This window comes from Dama dama, chromosome 10 (assembly GCF_033118175.1).
Source record: "Dama dama isolate Ldn47 chromosome 10, ASM3311817v1, whole genome shotgun sequence".
NCBI classification, from domain to species: domain Eukaryota; kingdom Metazoa; phylum Chordata; class Mammalia; order Artiodactyla; family Cervidae; genus Dama; species Dama dama.
The window spans coordinates 8196953-8218350 of NC_083690.1; the positions used below are offsets into that span (position 1 = coordinate 8196953).

General features: G+C 43.2%; 1 protein-coding gene across 4 annotated transcripts in view; it reads left to right on the forward strand.

Moving 5' to 3' along the window:
• LOC133064008 (RNA binding protein fox-1 homolog 1) overlaps positions 1–21398 on the forward strand; it is a 436966-nt gene that overhangs the window by 341591 nt on the left and 73977 nt on the right. For all 4 annotated transcript variants that reach the window (XM_061153952.1, XM_061153950.1, XM_061153951.1 and 1 more), the window contains exon 8: positions 1214–1294. In XM_061153952.1, the coding sequence (XP_061009935.1) occupies positions 1214–1294 (81 nt within the window). The remainder of the gene's footprint in view (positions 1–1213; positions 1295–21398) is intronic.

Below are 21398 nucleotides of genomic sequence, written 5' to 3' on the forward strand. Positions count from 1 at the left end.
CTTACAGGTCCTCAAAAGTCCCTCTCATTCTTCTCAAATTCTTTGAGTTTGAGCTTCACGGCCACAGGATTGCAGGACTGATAACCCAAAAGATTCCTCACCCTGGCCATCCTTGGCGCAGGTGGTCTTTCCACAGGAAGTCATAGATTGAGAAGATACCGTAGGATGCCACTGCTTGTCCCCGCTGTAAAATTCCCCTTTGCAAGGATAATCCCAGCATCCTTTGCTGTAGATCAGGGGCAGGAGAGGCATCACTGCAGCGCGCCATGGTCCGCAGGCTTAGGAAGCTGCCTCAGACACTGGAAGGCACAGAGCTTTAGGGAAGAAACCGGAAATGCAGAAGCCAAAGGTGGTTTCACCCGAGTCCAGTGTGGGTCCAGGGTGGGTCCCAGGGATGGCCAAGTTGCATTTGTTTTCTTCCCCTGCCTTACTTCTCCTTTTCCTCTGAAGAACTGATTTGGAAAAAAACTAAAATGGGGGGAAGAGGAAAAATTTTCTTTAAATAAATCGATGCATGTGCTTACCACTTATTCAGTTGAGCACATCTCCAGTAGTACATACAATTCATAACCCTTCCTGGAGGTAGGTATATTCACCCTCATTTTCCAGATGGGAATCCTGAGGCACAGAGAGGTACAGTGACTTACTGAGATCACACAGCTAACTAATATCAAGCTTGTTGTCCACATCTCTCCAATATTTCATTCTTTTTTTTTTTTTTTTTTTGGATGTGGACCATTTCTAAAGTCTCTATTGAATTTGTTGAAATATTGCTCCTGTTGTTTATGTTTTGGATTTTTTTGGCCCTGAGCCGTGTGGGATCTTAACTCCCTGACCAGGGATGGAACCTATACCCCCTGCACTAGGGGGCAAAGTCCTAACCACTGGACTACCAGGGAAGTCCCATCTCCGGTATTTCTAAAGCTCCCTTTTGAGTATGCCATGCTGCCTCCATACCTGATCTGAAACCAGGCTCCACTCCCAAACCCCATGTGAAATAGAAAAGCCAAGCATGTGATGGGCTGGGCGGTGGGCTCCTACCAACCCCCTCTGACTAAGGCAGGGGGCTTCCCTGGGTGTCCCCAGCCTGCGCCCGGGGGTGTGGCTGTGTTTGCATTTCTCTGCCTCTCTCACGTGTGTTGCCATGGCTCCCGGGTGGAGCGGGCGTGCCTGTTCCCAGACCAGACACCATCTCTCTCTCTCTCTCCCATAGGCACCGTGCTATTGTGCCAGGCAAACCAGGAGGGATCTTCTATGTACAGTGCCCCCAGTTCACTTGTATATACTTCCGCAAGTAAGCCCGTCCACGTGGCTCTTTTTGTTTTGTGATATAAATCTGAGTCTGATCACCTTCCCTCCCATGTAAGTTCTCTCCCCCTCCCTCCGCACCACCCTCCCTTGTGGCTTTCTGCCAGGTGAAGCTGATCCTCACAAGCATGTCTTCATTTTTCCCTGTTGCCTTAGCATCTACCCCCTCTGCTCATTACCCCCGAATCCTTCCTTGCCCCAGCCATTCTTTGTTAGACCCTTGTCAGCGCGGGGACCAATGGATGGGACGCGGGGCTTTGGGTTGGGAGCAGGGGGGTGGGAGGGAGGGCATAGCTGGTTGCCTACTTCTATCACAGCTTTGCAAATGTATATGGAAATAACTGACATCAGATATGCAGGCCATCCCTAGCCTCGCAACAGGTGCTTGGTTGTTGCTTGTGGTACGGTGTTCTCATGGTGGGAAATATCACTGGCCTGTGGCTGGAGACTTGTTTGCAAGGCTGTGTTATCCTTTGTGATTCCACTGAACAGGAGGAAATGGGAGGAACATGTGGTTCTCCCCCATTTAACTGGGGATGGGTGGTGGTGGAGGGAATAATAGTTTCAAAGCACTTTAACAGATATGGTTATATCCACGAATTCCTAGAAGGAGGAGACCAAAAAATAAATGTGGAAGAAGAGGTCACAGTACTGGCAAGGAAAGACCAAGGATTCCTCTGCCGGGGATGGGTCCTCTAGGGAGGAGATGTGCCCCACTCCCACCCCAATTCCCAGAGCAGGTTGAAGAATTCAGGGTCTCGCTGAGTCCACCGTGGTTCTCCAGCTGGCTGGCCCCTCCTCACAGTCCCTTGGCACAGCCAAGAAAGACCTTCCCATCTCTTTAATACAATGTGTCTACACCTGATGGAATCTCCGTAACTTCCTGATGGGTCCCCACCGGGATAGATGGTCAAGAGTGAGTCTGGGGGCCAGAGGGGAGGTGGGCTGCTTCTGAGATCAGCTAGAGGAAGGGACAGGTGGGGGTCAGGGGCAACAGCTCAGGGTAATTAGAAGGATGAGAGACTGAGGGGAATCTTTACCAGGTACCAAGGTCAAGCATCTCGGTTCCCAAAGGCTGAGACAAACCAAATTCTTCGCTGTCCAGGCAAAGGTTAGAAACAGTCCCCAGGAAGCCAAACCCGAGGGTCCCTGAAGGCATTGGGCCGTGGGGGCACCCCAGTTGTTTCTCCCAAGCAGAGTGTAATCTTCAGCAGAAGCTTTGACACTCCTTCAATGGAAGGTATTTTTCTGTGTTCCCTGAGAAGCCCAAGTCTAACTATATCGGCAAGAAATGGTTCTTCCTGAATTTATGAATATTGCCCCATTGCCAGTGTAATGCATGTATCTCCTAGAACTAGAAAGCTACTGCACATTTTCACAGGCTCAACCTTGTTTAATCCTCAGAGTCTGCACCAGGTAGGTATTACCGTGTTTGCTTTTCAGCTGAGGAGGTGGAGGGCAATGGAAGTGGAGTGATTTGCCCAGGATCACACAGCCAGGATATCACACAGCCAGGATATGGTAGATGCGTTTTTTTGAACTTGGGGAGATTTTTCAACCATTGTCTGTTTTTTCTGGCTCCATTTGATGATAAATCTTATCATCTTCCCATGGAACCTATTTCTCCTTCTGTATAAATTTTATTTTCAGTAAGAAAGAGGGTGACCCAAAACTCACATAAGATACAGTATATTATTTGCGGTTTTCTCTAACATTGTTGTCCTATAGAACTGTCTAAAATGAAGTGTTCTATATCTGCATGATTCAGTGCATGGTGCGGGTGGGACCAAGGCATGGAATTTTAAATTTCATTGAAGTTTAATTAATGTTACTCTAGCCCCATGGGTTGATAGCTACCATTTTGGGTAATGTGTCTCTCTATGTAATATGTATATTTCAGTTTCCTTTATAGAAATGAAAAACAAACAAACAAACAAATTAACTCCAAGAAAGGTCTAGTTTGAATTGGTATAGCTAAGTGACTTGGGGAAAATGTGTGTCATTAATGTCAAACATGAAAATATGTCACAAATTCTCCAAATTAATAAATAGGTAGCAAAGATGATTTAGACATAAAATCATCTAAATCGAAGATCAGCAAACCACACCCTCAAGGTCAAATCCAACCCCCATCCTGTTTTTTTAATGCTGGTAAACCAAGAATGACTTATTAGATTTTTCAAAGGACTAAAAAAATAAGCAAAAGCAAAAAATAATATATGACAGACATAAAAACAAAAGATAGCTCAGTTGTGTCCGACTCTCTGCAACGCTATGGACTGTAACCTGCCAGGTTCCTCTGTCCATGGGATTCTCCAGGCAAGAATACTGGAGTGGGTTGCCATGCCCTCCTCCAGGGGTTATTCCTGACCCAGGGATCAAACCCCTGTCTCTTATGTCTCCTGCACTGGCAGGAGGATTCTCTACCACTAGTACCACCTGGGGACCCCATATGATGATAGACATAGGTGTCCCACAAAAGCCTAAAATAGTGACCTCCTGGCTCTTTACAAAAAAGTGTGCTGATCTCTCATTTAAATGGTCAGTTTTATTATTGAAAATACAAAATGGAAATATCATGTCACTGGTTATAATGAGACTTCTTTTCCCCTGGAGTTTCAAAGTAAAAAATTTATAATAATTATAGAAACTGCATCATGTGTGTCCAAGACCCTTCATTTTTAAATTGCACGATCCGTCATATTACCTACACATTTTTCATCCTATTATCTTCACTTATTATCATGTCATATGCATTTTATGAAAATATGTTAATGGCCTCATAATAATCTATTGTTTAATGATATTATATTTTAATGTATCCACCCACTGCATTGTTGGGTACTTATATTGATAGCAATTTTTCAAAAATATTAAAGAAAATAAATGTCCTTGCATATACCTAGTATATAATCATTTTAAAGAAAACAATTAATAAATAGCTAATCCTACTGCATGCGGGCTCAGTCGCTCCATCATGTCTGATTCTTTGTGACCCCAGGGACTGTAGCCCGCCAGGCTCCTCCATCCATGGGATTCTCCAGGCAAGAATACTGGAACAGGTTGCCATTTCCTCCTCCAGCAGATCTTCCTGACCAGGGATCAAACCCAGGTCTCCTGCATTGACTGGTGGATTCTTTACCACTGAGCCACATGGAAAGCCCAGCTAATCCTACTACCCTCTAACAAAGCCAAACAAAAACTAGTTTCTTGCATTAAGCATCTTCACTTGTCAGTTCCTTCAGCGAAGGTATTCAGATCAACAAGCTCAATTGTTTGTTTGTTTTGGTTGGTACTTTGTAAGGACAGCCAACCCTGAGACCCGTCCTTTTGCACTTGAGTTCCAAGTTTCCATCTTGAGGCAGTGGCTCTGAGTATATAAAGGTGTTCCATCCCTCCCTAAGACATGTTGCTGAGATTTCCTTTCTGTTCTAGTTTTCAGAATCAACAGTGCCTTTTGGAGCTGGACTGCTTGCAGTTGACTGACTTCTTTGAATCATTCATTTATATATTCTTTTCCAGATCAAGGTGTCCATTCTAGTTACAAAGTCACACCCTATTTTCTATAAATAATTCAGCCAGAAACTAAGAGTTCATTCTTACAGGTATACACACACAGTCTGGGGACCCAAGCACCATCATCTAAGATTCTTTTCCTGACTCCAGGTCTGACATCCGCAGGGCTGAGAGTCAGGGGCCTCGTCTTGGAGGTCTGAACAGTGTGGCCTTTCTTTCTCTAAGAATCCAGCCTTCTTCCCCAAAGCTGAGGCTCCCTTAGGTCTCAGCAATTTTTTTTTAGGCCACACCAGTGTTTCAACTTGAAAATGCTTGTGTTTCTCATTTTTATCTAACAATTGTGCTCCTGAAGCAAGGTGTGTGTAAACCACACTTTTATCAATGGGATGCTGGTATTTATGGACTTGCAGGATTACACCCAAGTTTGTACTTTTTTCTATGGATCTTTAGCTGGCCTTGGATGTTTTAGGCTTAAATTGTCCTTCTGCCTAGCCACATAGCTAATCATCTGTAAATAACACCCTTAAATGCAGTAGGAGAGATGGTTTTTAAAGGAACCCTGCTGAATTAGTCTGTAATGAAAACAATTCCACCGAAGTTATCTGTTTTTTATGATGCATTTATGCATAATGGGTTTCCTTCCCCACCCTCCTTCTCATAATATGTCCCAGGACATTGAAAGCATTAAGAGAACAATTTTCACTCGGGGCTCAATGTCCACACAATCCAATCCCACATTTTCTTCCATTGCACTCCCACTGAGTCCAGCACTTCCTCCTTTTCCCCAAACTTGATCCTCCTCATGTGAAACCCACTTCAAGCTGTGTCCCAGAATGTCACGCTTCCTTTTTCATGTCCTAATAAACCACTTCCATCCATAGTGTATCAGACTTAAGTGACGTCTGAGCAAAAGTCTGGAGAATTAGATAAGATCACCTTGGGCCAAATGGAAAACATTTAATGTCAGTATTTGTGTCTTAAAATATTAACCTTTCTTACTCACAAATCAGAAAGAGACTCATGGTCTTAGAGAATGAACTTACGGTTGCTGGGGAGGAAGGGATAGTTAGGGAGTTTGGGGTGGACATAAACACACTGCTATTTTTAAAATAGATAATCAACAAGGACCTACTGTAGCACAGAGAATTCTGCTTAGTGTTAAGTGGCAAATGGGAGGGGAATGTGAGGGAGAATGAATACATTCATATGTGTAGCCGAGTCCCTTCGCTGTCCTCCTGAAACTATCACAACATTGTTCATCGGCTATACCCTAATATAAAATAAAAAGTTAAAAACATTAACTTTCAATCAGCTAAGTTTAATTATATAAAATTATTTTAGTGACTTTCAAATAACTAATTAGTTCATTAACATCATGCTTTGCTTTGTGTAACAAACAATGCAACCCCTCAACAGAGAGGTTTGGGGAAAGTGGGGTCAGGGCTGAGGACCTGCTCCGTGCCCCCCTCTTCCTAGAGCCAGGGGTCTGGAGGCTCCTTCTGTTGGGGGAAGGGCGCTAAGTATATTATCATCCTCACTGCATACGGTGGTTGCTTACATCAAAAACAGCTTTAGGCTGAGAGTTCATTGATGTTTATCAAATAATCCAAAATCACGGTCAATATAGGGCTTCCTTGGTGGATTTTCAGACACAATAGAATCTGCCTGCAATGCGGGCAACTCATGTTCAATTCCTGATTCCCTAGAAGATTCCCTGGAGGAGGAAATGGCAACTCACTCCAGTATTCTTGCCTGGGAAACCCATGAACAGAAGAGTCTGGTGGGCTATAGTCCATGTGGTCCCAAAGAGTTGGATACAATTGAGTGACTTTTACTCACTTGCATTCCTAATGGTAAATATAGATAAATTATATTTGAGTAGATGTATTAAATATTAATGAAATCAAATATACTGACAGCCAAGTACTTCTCTGTTAAATAGTTATACACTTGAGAAAATTGGAGATAATTCATATATACAGATCTGATCCAAGAAAATGCCTGAATCTAAAATCATGGTAATGTTCAACTATTTACAAACCCTCTGTGTAAATCAAGCACCAACATCTGTGAGTGGTAAATTCCTCCCCCTTCTAAAGTTCTTCAAGTAATTATTCAACAGTTGTTGTCGTTCAGCCGCAAAGTCACGTCTGACTATTTGTGACCCCACAGACTGCAGCTCAACAGTTCCTGGGAGCTCTTAAATTTATTTACTTTTGATTTAGTGTACCTTCAGGCATCCTTAAACCTGATCTGAAGAAAGAAAAAAAAAAAAAAATGGCTTCAGGCAGAAATAGCAAGGTAAAAATTCTGTCACCTTTCTTCCAAATTAAGACATTACTTCCATTTTTCTCAGTTGAAATATCGAGGTAAATCATTAGTTCTGTGAATGGGACTAATGAAACATCCACTCCCAGTATGGATTAGCAAAGTCAGCTCTTACGGATTCCTATTTTCACATGGGGTAGATGTGTGCAGAAGCAGGTCAATGTCACCTGCTTTGTCTTTCTAGTTTCATAAATAGATTTTAAATTACAAAAGTAGCATGTATTCACTGTAATGAGGGAAGCAGGCAAACACACACAGACACACTTATCTGTATGGAATGACGCAATGATATCCCCCCAATATGTCCGCAAACACATGCCTTTCAAGTAATCTGTAATCTGACTCTCTGGTAAGTTATCTTTCCACATTGTCTCCATAACAATGCAAAGAAGGACATACACCAGTGAGAACAAAGTATTGGAGTTTCAGCTTCAGTATCAGTCCTTCCAATGAATATTCAGGACTGATTTCCTTAGGATGGACTGGTTGGATCTCCTTGCAGTCCAAGGGACTTCTCCAACACCACAGTTCAAAAGCATCAATTCTTCGGCACTCAGCTTTCTTTATAGTCCAACACTCACATCCATACATGACTACTGGAAAAACCATAGCTTTGACTAGAGAGACCTTTGTTGGCAAAGTAATGTCTTTGCTTTTTAATATGCTATCAAGGTTGGTCATAACTTTCCTTCCAAGGAGTAAGCGTCTTTTAATTTCATGGCTGCAGTCACCATCTACAGTGATTTTGGAGCCCAAGAAAATAAAGTCAGCCACTGTTTCCACTGTTTCCCCATCTATTTGCCATGAAGTGATGGGACTGGATGCCATGATCTTAGTTTTCTGACTGTTGAGCTTTAAGCCAACTTTTTCACTCTCCTCTTTCACTTTCATCAAGAGGCTCTTTAGTTCTTCTTCACTTTCTGCCATAAGGGTGGTGTTATCTGCATATCTGAGCTTATTGGTGTTTTTCCCGGCAATCTTGATTCCAGCTTGTGCTTCATCCAGTCCAGCATTTCTCATGATGTACTCTGCATATAAGTTAAATAAGCAGGGTGACAATATAAGCCTTGATGTACTCCTTTCCCTATTTGGAACCAGTCTATTGTTCCATGTCCATTTCTAACTGTTGCTTCCTGACCTGCCTACAGATTTCTCAAGAGGCAGGTCAGGTGGTCTCGTATTCCCATCTCTTTTGAATTTTCCACAGTGTATTGTCATCCACACAGTCAAAGGCTTTGACATAGTCAATAAAGCAGAAATAGATGTTTTTCTGGAACTCTCTTGCTTTTTTGATGATCCAGAAGATGTTGGCAATTTGATCTCTGGTTCCTCTGCCTTTTCTAAAACCAGCTTGAACATCTGGAAGTTCTTGTTGCACATATTGTTGAAGCCTGGCTTGGAGAATTTTGAGCATTACTTTACTAGCGTGTGAGATGAGTGCAATTGTGCAGTAGTTTGAGCATTCTTTGGCATTGCCTTTCTCTGGGAAATAAAGGAAGGAAGTCAGCAACATTCATATTATATCCACATTACACATGTTGATCACATTTTGTGTCATTTAATATCACATTTGCGCTTCCCCCATGGCCCAAGTGGTGAAGAATCCACTTGTAATACAGGAGACCTGGGTTCAGTCCCTGGGTCCGGAAGATCCCTTGGAGGAGGAAATGGCAACCCACTCCAGTATTCTTGCCTGGATAATCCCATGATGGGAGGAGCCTGGCGGGCTACTGTCTATGGGGTCGCAAAGAGTCGGACACAACTGAGCACAGACTCACACACAGTAACACATTTTCACTATCTCCCATTAAGCATTTTTGATAGTTTCATGCTGTTCCATGATGTGAGTGGTCCAGAGTTCATGCAGTCATCTCTGTCGAAAAACTCAAAAGCTACGTCTTTTCTAGCCTCTCTGAAGGCTGCAGCACTTATCGTTACATATACTCCGATATACCCATCTGTGTTCCACATCCACATGGAGATTCCCAAACACAATTGTCAGCTTCATCCCACATTCTTACCAGCACCTGCATCATTTGCTCTTTTCTATAATTTTGCAAACCAGGTGGGTGAAAAATAGCATCGAGTTTCCTCTAGTTTCCTGTGCCTTTCTTTTAGTGAGGAACATCATCTTTCACATACTTAATTGTCATTTGGATGTTACCTCTTGTGGATTTCCAATGCACATCTGCTTGTTTCTCTTCCAAGTTTTCCTCATTTTATTTTTATTTCACATTGAGTGGTAATTATTATTTATTTATTTGGTATATGGGATCTTAGATCGCCCAGTCAGGGAATGAACCCACAGACCCTGGAGACTTAACCACTGGACTACCAGGGAGGACTAAGAAGTAATTATTTGTGAGGTACATTACCTATGAATAATGTAAATGTTACAAACTTAATTCCTATGTTGGCCAGTTGATTCTGCTTTCATTCCACTCTACATTTTTAGTTCTGTAGGTCAATGAATTTGTCCTTTCTTTTGTTACCAGCTTACACATAGTACTAGATGACTAGAGCCCCAACTTTGGGCTCACTGCATCACACATCAAACTCCCACTGACTATCTGTTTTACATATGGCAGTGTGGATGTTTCAATGCTATTCTCTCAAATCATCCCGACCTCTCTTTCCCTCACTGTGTCCAAAAGTTTGTTCTTTATATCTGTGTCTCCTTTGCTGCCCTGCTACTAAGACTGTGAGTACCATCTTTCTAGATTCCATATTTTGATATGGGATATCCATATGCATTGATATGCAATATTTATCTTTCTCTTTCTGCCTTACTTCACTCTGTATAATAGGCTCTGGGTTCAGCCACCTCATCAGAACTGATTCAAATGTGTTCCTTTTATAGCTGAGTAACATTCCATTGTGTTCCTGTACCACAACTTCCTTATCCATTCATCTGTCGATGGACATCTAGATTGCTTCCATGACTGACTATTCTAAATAGTGCTAAAATGAACATTGGGGTAGATGTGTCTTTTTCAATTATGGTTTCCTCAGGATATATGCCCAGTAGTGGGATTGATGGGTCATATGGTAGTTTTATTCCTGGTTTTTTAAGGAATCTGCATACTGAAATTTTCATCCCTGGCAACAAGAAAAAAAAAATTTATATCCTAGGCAAATGCTCAAGGACCTAAATGTTATCAAAATGCAAAGGCATCTCCTCCTTGATTAACTTTTATGAAACTCAAGGGCAAGTGGTAGTGGCAAAGTTTTAATTGATGTATTGATTGCAGATTTTATGGCAGTAGTTGTATGGAATTCATAAAGCAATGGTTTAAGTGGCAGAAACAAACATAAATCAGGCCTGCCCTGTTCTACTTTCAGGTAATTGATAAAATTTCCATTGCTTTCTGTAATTAAAGTAGCAGCCTAAATTAATTGATGGCTTCCTCGTTCTTCTGCCCAACATAGAAAATGTCAGTAGGTGGAATTCAGTTAATAGAAGGTACCCGAACAGGTCATTGTGCTACTGATAACATTGGTTTAACGAACCATGCCCTTCTTTCTCTCTCTTTTCAGTAACTCACACCTTCCTGGTGACCTCTGAGAGGCTTTTTCTAATGTTTTCTGGAGGAATCACTTAAAAAGAATAATAATCAGTACTGGGGCGAGGCCAGTGAATTTTGTCTTTGGACAAAATTTAAAGAAGCACCAAGAAACTCAGTCATTAAGGACTTCCCTGGTGGGTCGAGTAGTTAAGACTCCTTGTTCCCAATGCAGGAGTCCTGGGTTCTCTCCCTGGTCAGGGAACTAGATCCCACAAAGTTAAAGAAAGTGAAGTCGCTCAGTTGTGACCGACTCTTTGCAACCCCATGGACTGTAGCCTACCAGGCTTCTCTGTCCATGAGATTTTCCAGGCAAGAGTACTGGAGTGGGTTGCCATTTCCTTCCCCAAGGGATCTTCCTGACCCAGGGATCGAACCCGAGTCTCCTGCATTGCAGGCAGACGCTTTACCCTCTGAGCCACCAGGGAAGCAGATCCTACATGCCACAACTAAAATTTCACATGCTGCAATTGAGACCTAGTGCAGCCAAATTAATAAACATTAAAAGCAAAACAAAACTCAATCATCAAGACAAATAACATTTTAAAACAATAGTTTTTTTTTAAAAAAAGGAAATGAGTGGAAAAAGATCCAAGATCAGCAAAATATCAAAATTTTCCATAAAAACAAGATGAATATTATTCAGTTTTCTTTCCATGTAGGATCCAATATGGCATAGCCAAGCACTTCTTTATTTAAATTTTGAGTCTGTTTATCACCAATTCATTAATAATCATTTAAGTTTTTTTTTTTAATTGCGTGAAAACATGATCGATCCTAATTACTGAGTTTTTTGGGACTGTGTCCCCATTACATTTTTAAGCCCAAGGTGAGTCCTAGTTCCAGCCCTGAAATAAAAGATAATAATGATAATGATAATAGTCAATAGTTTTTGAGTGCTTACTATATGTTAGGCATTCTACTGTGCTAAGTCACTTCAGTCGTGTCTGATTCTCTGGCACCCCATGGACTGTAGTCTGCCAGGCTCCTCTGTCCATGGGATTCTCCAGGCAAGAATACTGGATTGGATTGCCATGCCCTCCTCCAGAGGACCTTCCCAACCTAGGTATTGAATCTGCGTCTCTTACATCTCCTGTATTGGCATGTGGGTTCTTTACCACTAGTGCCACCTAAGCCCTTCATATGAACGTTCTCACTTAATACAGGAAATGTATGCTGTAGGTGTGATTATCATGCCCCCTTCTCACATGAGAAAATTTAGGCTTCAGGAGATTGAAGAACTTGGCTGTGGTCATTCAGCTGGATCAAGGATGAGCCAGTCTGACTGAATCCTGAGTTTTCCATCTTTCCCACTCTAAACTTACACACCAGAGATTCTTTGTTTTGTTCCTGGAAAAGTTTGAGCAGAGAGATGTCAGATGGACCTTCTAGACAGCTCTCCATCTTCAGCATTCCAGCTCTGAGGTTGGGCTCTCTCCTTCCCATCCCAAGATCCCTGGAGAGTCCTTTTTTTCTCTGTCTGTTCTTAGGCAAAACTATTCTTTGAAAAGTCAGATAGTCAATATTTCCATCCTCATGGCTTATCTAGTCTCCATTGTAATGACTCAGTTTGGTCCTCATAGCTTGAAAGTAGCCACAGATGATGCATAAATGAATGGGTGTGACTGGGCTTCCCATAACAGTTTATTTACAGAAACAGTCTTTGTGCCAGATGGCTAAGAGGGCCACAGTTTATCATCTCCTTCATCAGGCCATCATTCTCCTCTGATATGGCAGGACCCAGGGCAGCTGGCTACTGGGGTGGTGGTAAAAGGAGACTTCCTTCTGAAGAGAACTCTTGTGTCTCTTTTGCCTTTTGTACCAATGATCTCATTTTAAAACAAATAATGTTAGGTAGGCACAGAAAGAGAATCCCCTTCTCCTAATCCATAGTAAAGTAAGATCCGTATATACATTCAGTCCAGATACAATGCATTGACTTAGTTTTGCCCTCATAATAAACAATAAAGAAACACATCTGGATTTGGAGCCCCGCTTTTGGAGCTTTGACCTTCTCTAGGGCTTCCTTGGTGCTTCAGATGGTAAAGAATCTGCCTGTCATGCAGGAGACAGAGGTTTGATTCCTGGGTTGGGAAAATAACCTAGAGGAGGAAATGGCAACCCACTCCAGTAATCTTGCCTGGAAAATCCCATGGACAGAGGAGCCTGGCGGGCTACAGTCCATGGTGTTGCAAAGAGTTGGACATGACTGAGCACGTGTGCATGCACACACACACACACACACACACACACACACACACAGTAATTCACTTGCATTTGCAATCCTTGCCCCACCCCTGAACCCCAACGGGCTAACTCCTTTACTGACATCTGTGATCACTCCAGCTGACTCATGATCACAGGCCACTTGGTTGTTACTGTTGTGTCCATTTTTTATTTTTTTTTTATCAGTTCCAAGAAAATTCTTAAAACACACTAGTTGAATACCCTCAGTTGTTCACAGGGAAAACTCAGCAAAGGAGAAACCAACGGCTCTCCCAGCGCTTTGCTTATTAATCTCCATGCAGAAGAGGGCTTTTGTCTTTTTCAGATGGGGATCTCACTTCTGCATTAGGCTGCCAGTTGCAAAAAAACTACCATCCGGTGGTGTGCCCCCAAACATCTTATTTGTCTTGATATTTCTTGCACAGAAATACATGTGACAGATAAGGAATCACTGGAGAATACTTCGCTTTGTGTCAGACAAATATTAAAACAATAAACTATGTTGCCCTGGGATCCTCCTGCCTGCACAGCCAGAGAACGAGGCCGAGATGAGATGTTTCTGAAAGACAGGGAGGCAGTCATTCCGGGGGAATTCCCTGGAAACCCCAGGTCCTGTGATAGCATCGACAGTATTTTTTCTTATGTGTACCCACACACTGCCTGGCGCAGAGCTCGCATGGAAGTCCTTGACCGTGACTGTGTTCTCCTTCCCCCAGCCCTGAGCAGAGGCCAGAGGCTCCTTGTCGATTATCTCTTTTATATATAGTGGTGAAAGTGAAAGTGTTAGTCACTCAGTCGTGTCCAACTCTTTGTGACCCCATGAACTGTACCTTGCCAGGCTCTTCTATCCATGAAATTCTCCAGACAAGAATACTGGAGTGGGTAGCCATTCCCTTCTCTAGGGGATCTTCCCGACTCAGGGATCAAACACAGGTCTTCTGCTTTGTAGGGAGGTTCTTTACCCTCTGAGCCATCAGGGAAGCCCTGCATAGTAGTGTATATATATTAATCCCAAACCCCTATTTTATACTCCACCTTGCCACTTTAGTAACTGTAAGTTTATATTCTATGTCTGTGCATCTGTTTCTGTTTTGTAAATAAGTTCATTTATAGCATTTTTTTAGATTCCACATGCAAGTGATATCATCTGATCTTTGTCTTTCTCTAATGTGGATTTAAAATGGAAAAAAAGAATACCTATACTGAGTTCAGAGCTAGGATCTTGTTTGATTCCTGGAAAGTAAAGTGGTGCGGCCTGATACACTGGTGCAGGTGTATGTGTTTAGGGAACCTGGCTTTGTAAGTGAAGCCAAGCACTCCCAGTCTGCTGAGCTGGGAGTGAGCAGCTTAGGAGGGAAGGAAGAATCACCTAGAGGGGCTTCCCAGGTGGTACTAGTGGCAACGAACCAGTCTGTCAATGCAGGTAAAAGAGGTGTGGGTTTGATCCCTGAGTGGGAAGATCCCCTGGAGGAGGGCATGGCAACCCACTCCAGTATTCTTGCCTGGAGAATCCCATGGACAGAGGAGCCTGACAGGCTACAGACCATGGGGTTGCAGAGAGTCCAACACACTTAGCCACTAAACAACAAGAACCACCAAGGACACTCATGCCCTGCGGTGGGGATGCTTGGTATTTCTTGCATAGAAATGTGTCCAACCGCAGAGAAGTGGTCTCCTCCTTGCCTTGCGTTATTTCTCTTCAAAAGCAGATTTCCCCACACACAGCAAAGATGCATGAAAGGAAAGTGAACCAGGCATAGGTCCTTTAAATACAGTTGTTTTAACACTTGCTTCATGAGGAACTCCAAAACACCATTGTCTTAAATCATGTGTTCATTCATGTAAAGCAGGGACCTGCCTAGAGCTCTTTTACTGCTACTGGAGAACGCGGTGTTCAATGTGTGCTAAGTCGCTTCAGTCACGTCCGACCCCACGGACTGTAACCCTCCAGGCTCCTCAGTCCCTGGGATTCTCCAGACAAGAATACTGGAGTGGGTTGCCATTTCCTCCTCCAGGGGATCTTCCCGACCCAGGGATGGAACCCGTGTCTCTGAAACCATGTCTTCTGGGTCTCCTGCATTGCAGATGGGTTCTTTACTGCTGAGCCACTGGGGAAGCCCAAATACCTGCTTACCTGTGATCATTAAGTGGCATCCTTGTTTTAAAAGTTTTCAGGCTGCTTGAGGCATTGTAGCTCCTCAAACAAATGGCTCTTCTTTCCTTTTCATTCTTTGATGAGATCTTCTCCAGGTGCTTTTGAAAGTTCACCAACAAAGCTGGCTTGGAAGGTTTATGTCAGTCTAGTGCCTGGACAGCTGGACCACATCTGAATGGTCCTCCTTCGATCTGGTCTAGGTGGGCATGTTGGGGGAGGTCTCCAGTTGGGAAATCAGATGGGTGATTCCAGGTCCAGAGAGCACCTGTAAACCTCTGGGTTTGTTTGGGAACGTTGCCCAAAGGATAGGACTCAGTTTTCAAGTCTGGAAGGTGGTTCTCAAACTCAGATGGGGTTTGACATCACAGCGATGGCTGGCTGTGAAATGAACGATGCTTTTGCATCACATTTCCATCCCGCAAGTCCCCATCAACCCCCATCTAGGGCCTCGCGTTCATGGAGCCGCGGCAGCCCCAAAGAACCATGGGAAATTCAGCCCAGCATAAGGGAGCTCATTTATCTCACTTGCCCCGCTTCCTACCTGGAGAGGCAATTCACCGAGCTTGCTGTTTCAGCCAGCTGTTAGCTAGATCATGAATGATTTAACAATTGAACCTTTACTGTGTGTATGCACTCAATAAAGTAATTATTTATATAAATTATTAGCCTTTTTTTTTTCCCCTCCACGGCTGCCTGCAAAAAGCTACATTGACACCAATACAAGTTTTGTCAGAGGAATAGATGCTGGTAAATCGCTTCCTCCGAGTTACAGTAGGTCTCAGCATCTCAGGGCTTTGTCTCCCTAGGTTCCTTCTAAGGACAGAAAGCACTTTTGCAGATGCCTTCTGAGGTCCTGCCAAGTCAAACACTCCAAGATGGAGATGCATTCTTGTTTTGTTTTTGTGTTTGTTTTCACTGAATGAAATGTTACAAAAACCCTTCCCAGGAGGGTGATGTCAGTACATGTAAGTAGATAGAACACACAAAGGTCTTTAGCACAGAAAAAGCTTCTCACTGCACATTTTAGCAGCCTTGACCCTCCCCACATGTCTGTTGGATTAATCTGCCCATTTGTAACCTGGGAGAAAAGAGACGACCAGCCCCTAAGTTCAGGGGGTAAGCAGGAATCAGGGGATAATTAGATAATATCCGAGGCTGCTGTCCTCATTCAAAATCCCAGAGACCTAAGGGTTGAAAGAATACTCAGGTGTGTGAGCATTGTGGGTTTGTGGGGAGGTTTGTTGAGACTTCTTAAATTTGTTAAGTTTAGAAACATGTCTGCTTTGGGAACACCAAACTCACTGCTCAGAATGCATCCCTGTATCGGCATTACATGCTTTAATGTATATTTTTTTACCTAGATGACTCATTTCTTTCCAAGGAAGACACTATTTCTAACCAAGCTGTGAGTCAAGTGACATTCGAGAAAGTGAGTTGCTCAGTCATGTCCGACTCTCTGTGACCCCATGGACTATACAGTCCATGGAATTCTCCAGGCCAAAATACTGGAGTGGGAAGCCTTTGCCTTCTCTAGGGGATCTTCCCAACCCAGGGATCAAACCCAGGTCTTCCGCATTGCAGGTGGATTTTTACCAGCTGAGTCACAAGAGAAGCCCAAGAATACTGGAATGGGTGGCCTATCCCTTCTCCAGCAGATCTTCCCGACCCAGGGATCAAACCGGGTCTCCTGCATTGCAGGCAGATTCTTTACCAACTGAGCGATGAGGGAAGTCTGAAAATAAATATAGAATGGAAGAAATGTCACCTGCCCCCGTTTTCCACGCCCTGGCCTGCAGCAAGGTCTCAGGGAGACTTGTCGACAGATTCCCCCTGCAAATTAATTCAGTCCATGTTGAATCAGTGCTGCTTCTCTCAGATGTGGTATGGACTAAGGGAGGTGATGGAGCCGCTTGTCCAGTCAGTAGGAGGAAAGTGAAAATGGAAGGCCTGGAAGCAGCTTAGGGGGCTTCCCAGGTGGCGCTAGTGGTAAAGATCCTGCCTGCCAGTGCAGGAGATGTGGAGACATGGGTTCAGTCCCTGGGTGGGGAAGATCTCCTGGAGGAGGGTATGGCAATCCACTCCGGTATTCTTGCCTGGGAAATCCCATGGACAGAGGAGCCTGGTGGGCTACTGTCCATGGGTCACAGAGAGTTGGACACGACTGAGGCAACTTAGCATGTACACACATGGAGAAAGTGGAAGTGGAAAGTTTTTGCCTAAAACTGAAAAAGGATGCCTTTGTTCCAGCGCCTCCTGCAGTAAATAAGCTCTCAGGTTCTGGTGTCAAGCTGTCTGGGTTCAGATCACTGGAGAGTTTCTGAGCTGCTCTCTGTTCACCTTTCCTCACCAGGAAAGTGGAGATGACAGTTAAGACCTGATTCGTGTGGTTCTGTGAAGAGTTTTGTGAGTTCATCTCTGGGTCTGGCCATTAGCAAGTGTTAGTGACTAGTAACTGTCTCATCATTCTGTAAAATCTCATCATTCTGATCATGAGTCCAAGAGGATGGAATTATGCCAACCGTAGTCGCCACTTGTAACGATTCCAGTTATCACTGCCTGAACTTTGAGACACGTGAGGTCCACAGTCTCTCATCACTAATGTCCTCATTAAATTTCTCTTAAAATAGACATCCTTCCGAAGCAGCAACTCTCACCAGGTCAAGGACTGTCACTCATCTTTCCTCCATAACAAAACTACTATGGCATTCTGAGTTTATCTGACGATATAATCAATAGACATCTCAGCGTGTACCTGGGGCCAGGTCATCCTCTGGGTACTGGAGACACAGTCTGGACAAAGATAAAGTCCTCAGGACACCTCAACAGAGAGGTCGATAAGGAGAGTGCAATCATATGAAATGGTAGGAACGAGATAGTAGGTGAGGAGGGGAAAAGGTGTGGTTTGGTGTTGGCAGTGGTGGCATCAAGAAATGTGGGGTAAAATTGAGACGAAAAACCTTTGAAAGAGGAGGTGAGGTTGGAACCAAGAATTAGATTAGGGAGTCGATGTTTAGAGTCTGGACAAAGGCGAGACTGTTTATCACTGAGACGCAGGAGTCAGAGAAGGCTGGAGGAAGTGAGGTCTGTTGGTCTCAGACAGTGAAGATTTAGGTCAATAAATTCATCTTTGGCAATCAAGCCAGCACAATATCCTCATCATTTTTTTTTTTTTTTTCCTTTCAAAAATGTACATCTCTCTCCAAGTTCTTGCCAGTTCTTTCCACACATCCTCCTCGGACCTGTAACGGCCTAGAAACTTCTGGCTAATTTGGATTTGACTAAAACTTTTGTAGCATGACGTTATGTAAAGAGATTCAATTATGGTGCGCAATGTTTTGTGAGTAACTGCTGCCCATAAAAAGTTAATTAATCAGGGCTGTGTCAATTTCCTTGTGCCATGTCAATTTGCTGCCAGGTAATTAATCACTAATCACCCACCAAACAGCAGGCGGGGGTGGTGGGGGGGGGGCATCCCTGAGCCATTTATTGTCTTTCTCCAAATAAATGGCACGTGCAGCCGGCAAGAAACACATCTTGCCTTTCATAATATTTTTATCGACACTTTTGCAAGTTGTAATAGACTGCACCAACAAGCAGCTGCAGTTCAATGGAATATGAATATTAAAGAAACAAATGAGCGGAGATTTATAGGACATTGCGTTTCTGTTATGTCAGTTTTGAGATTAAACCGAGCAAATGAACAGTGAAAAATTACTCTTCCATGTGGAGAATGGTGATTAGACTTGTACATTAATTAGAAATTTTTGTTTTCCTATTCAATGCATTTCAAATGAGGATGTCCTGTAAGAAACTGTTTGTCCAAAACGTAGATTTATTCACTTCTAAACAGCAGTGTTTAATATCAACATGCATTTTAAAATGAAACAAGAGCCGATCCCAAATGTGAGTTTCAGGGATGAATAGACATGCGTATGAAAACCAGAGAGTCCAGCAAATTAAGTGGCCATTTTGGTCTTTTTTGTCAATGACTGCCTGAATACAAGACTCCCTTCTTACTCCTAAACCTGGAAATCACTGAATTTTAACAAAATTGAAAGCCTTTCCGTTTTTATTTTGACCTAGAACCGAATATGGTCTGTCATGTTGTTTTCCATTTAATTTTATTTAAAGACAGTGACCTCACTGTGTATACATTCTGTGTTACAAACCAATTTGATGTATCTTTCTTTGAGATCTGTCCTGCAAATTGCGCGAACATTTTTTTGCCATGTGGAAAAAAAGTCATCAGGTTTTTATGCAGGCTTTTTTGGACGATGCATTGTGATGTTTATCACAGTGTGCTCTGCCTGTGAAATTGAGCTATCCTGGTTGTTTATTTCACCTCGGTATGTTACCTATTATGCCACTTCTTAATTTATGGTCCAGCTCATGGAACGGGAGTTCCCTCGAGGGGAATCCTGTAGAACCGTGAACCTGCTGTTGAAACCGCATCTGTACCCCCAGAATTGTGTAAGTGAATATTTCCTACCGTAAATTACCCACGGAACAATTCAACCCCCAAATGAGCATGAGCATGTCTGTCTTAAAACATTTCAGGGGTGGGGGAGGGGAAGGTGGCATTCACGAAGCAGAGAAGAGGAAGAACAGACAAAGAGAGAGCTTCCCCCACCCCTCCATCCTAACAGCACACCTTTTCAGGGCATCTGGCAACCTCATGCAAATTCAAACCCATGCACAAATGCAAAGAATAATTGCCCGTTAAAGCAGTTGTATATTTTTATGGTTTTGATGCAGAGTCTGCCCCCTGTCGGGTTTTGCATCTGCTGTTCTTCCATCTCTCCCAGAGCTCTAAAACTTTAATATGCAGTTTATAACCCTCAAGTATTTTCCACTGGTTTTGTTGTGTTCCTTCTCTTGGGATTTCCGGGCTTGCTGAGATGATCTCATTTGTGTTTATTTTCGAAGGTAAGCACCACATTCGTAAAAGAGACAGAGGGAAGGGATCGTGCGTTCATCACTGTAAATACATTGAACTCCGAGCTCCTCGGAGGTGGGAGGTGGGGGCCTCTGTCTTGCGGGGGAGACAGGCAATAAGCAGTTGACACTTTGGTAAATGGCCCATTTGTCTGGTTGATACACCCACACATCTTCCATTTAAAAATGTTGATTTGCCTTGATACTTGCGCACATCACAGCATGCCTCTGGTTACATCCCTGAGGTTTCCGTTTCATTGAGTTCCGCAGTGGAGAACTCCTTATTCCTGAGAGCCGAGACGGTTGCTCTGCTAACCTTGTCCCTCTCTGCTCTGGATATAAATCTAGCTGAAGGTTGGGAGTGGGTGGGCTGCGGATGTCGAAGTGTCAACAAGATGTGCAATTGGCATTTGCTCCAGAAGCTCAGGCCCTGTTTTCTTGGAGAGAAACTCATTTTTAGCTTATGAGCTAAATCCAATTTTCATTGCAGTGATACCAGATTTTTCACTTTGATTCATGCTGGAGCAGGTTAAAGAGGGAACCTTTCCAGTATAATGAACCCATGCTTTTTTTCCCCCTCCCTTGTCTCCCTCATGCCAAGAACTAAGGATTTATTTGGTATCCACGAAGCAGCCTGAGTACTTTCCACTGTTTGCCATTGATGGTCTGTTTACATGCTTATTAACTTGAAGTTCAACTAGGAAAAAAAAATCAAACTCCAGCGTTGGGGTTCAGAAATGCCTCTAATTTGGTGTCTTTTCTTTCCAACATTGTTCTTTAATTAACAAAGAGGCATTTACAAATATTGGACAGGGTGACAGGTGAATGACTTTGACTAGCATCGATTTAATCTGTTTTGGTAATGGAGAGGACATTGTGAGTTTCCCCTTGGCCTTTTGCATTGGATTTATTAAAGATGTATTATAGCCCACTTCCTGTGTCCAAACTCCCGAACTGGGGTATTGATAGGTGACATAACTTTCGGCAAAAGAGACAAGTCATGCTGTAATGTAAACACATAATTAAGATGTCTTCTTGTTACCAAACCCAAGTTCATGTGACCAAAGTACCGTGAGACCAAACAATACCTAAATGTCAGAGTTTGGGGGCAGGAAAGGTTTATTGGCCTGCAGGGCAATGCAAGGAGATGGGTGACTCAAAACACCCCGAAATCTCTAAAGGGCTTCAGCAAAGCATTTTTAAAGGCAAGGTGAAGGAGGCGCTTGGTCGGTTGTTGCAAGCTTCTTGATGTCAGAATCCTTTGTTCTTGTAACTCTCCATGTAAGTCTGATCACTATATTCCTGTAAACCTCCAACAAGACAAATGTTATTCTCTGTTTTGCAACTTTTTATCTCCATATGAATGG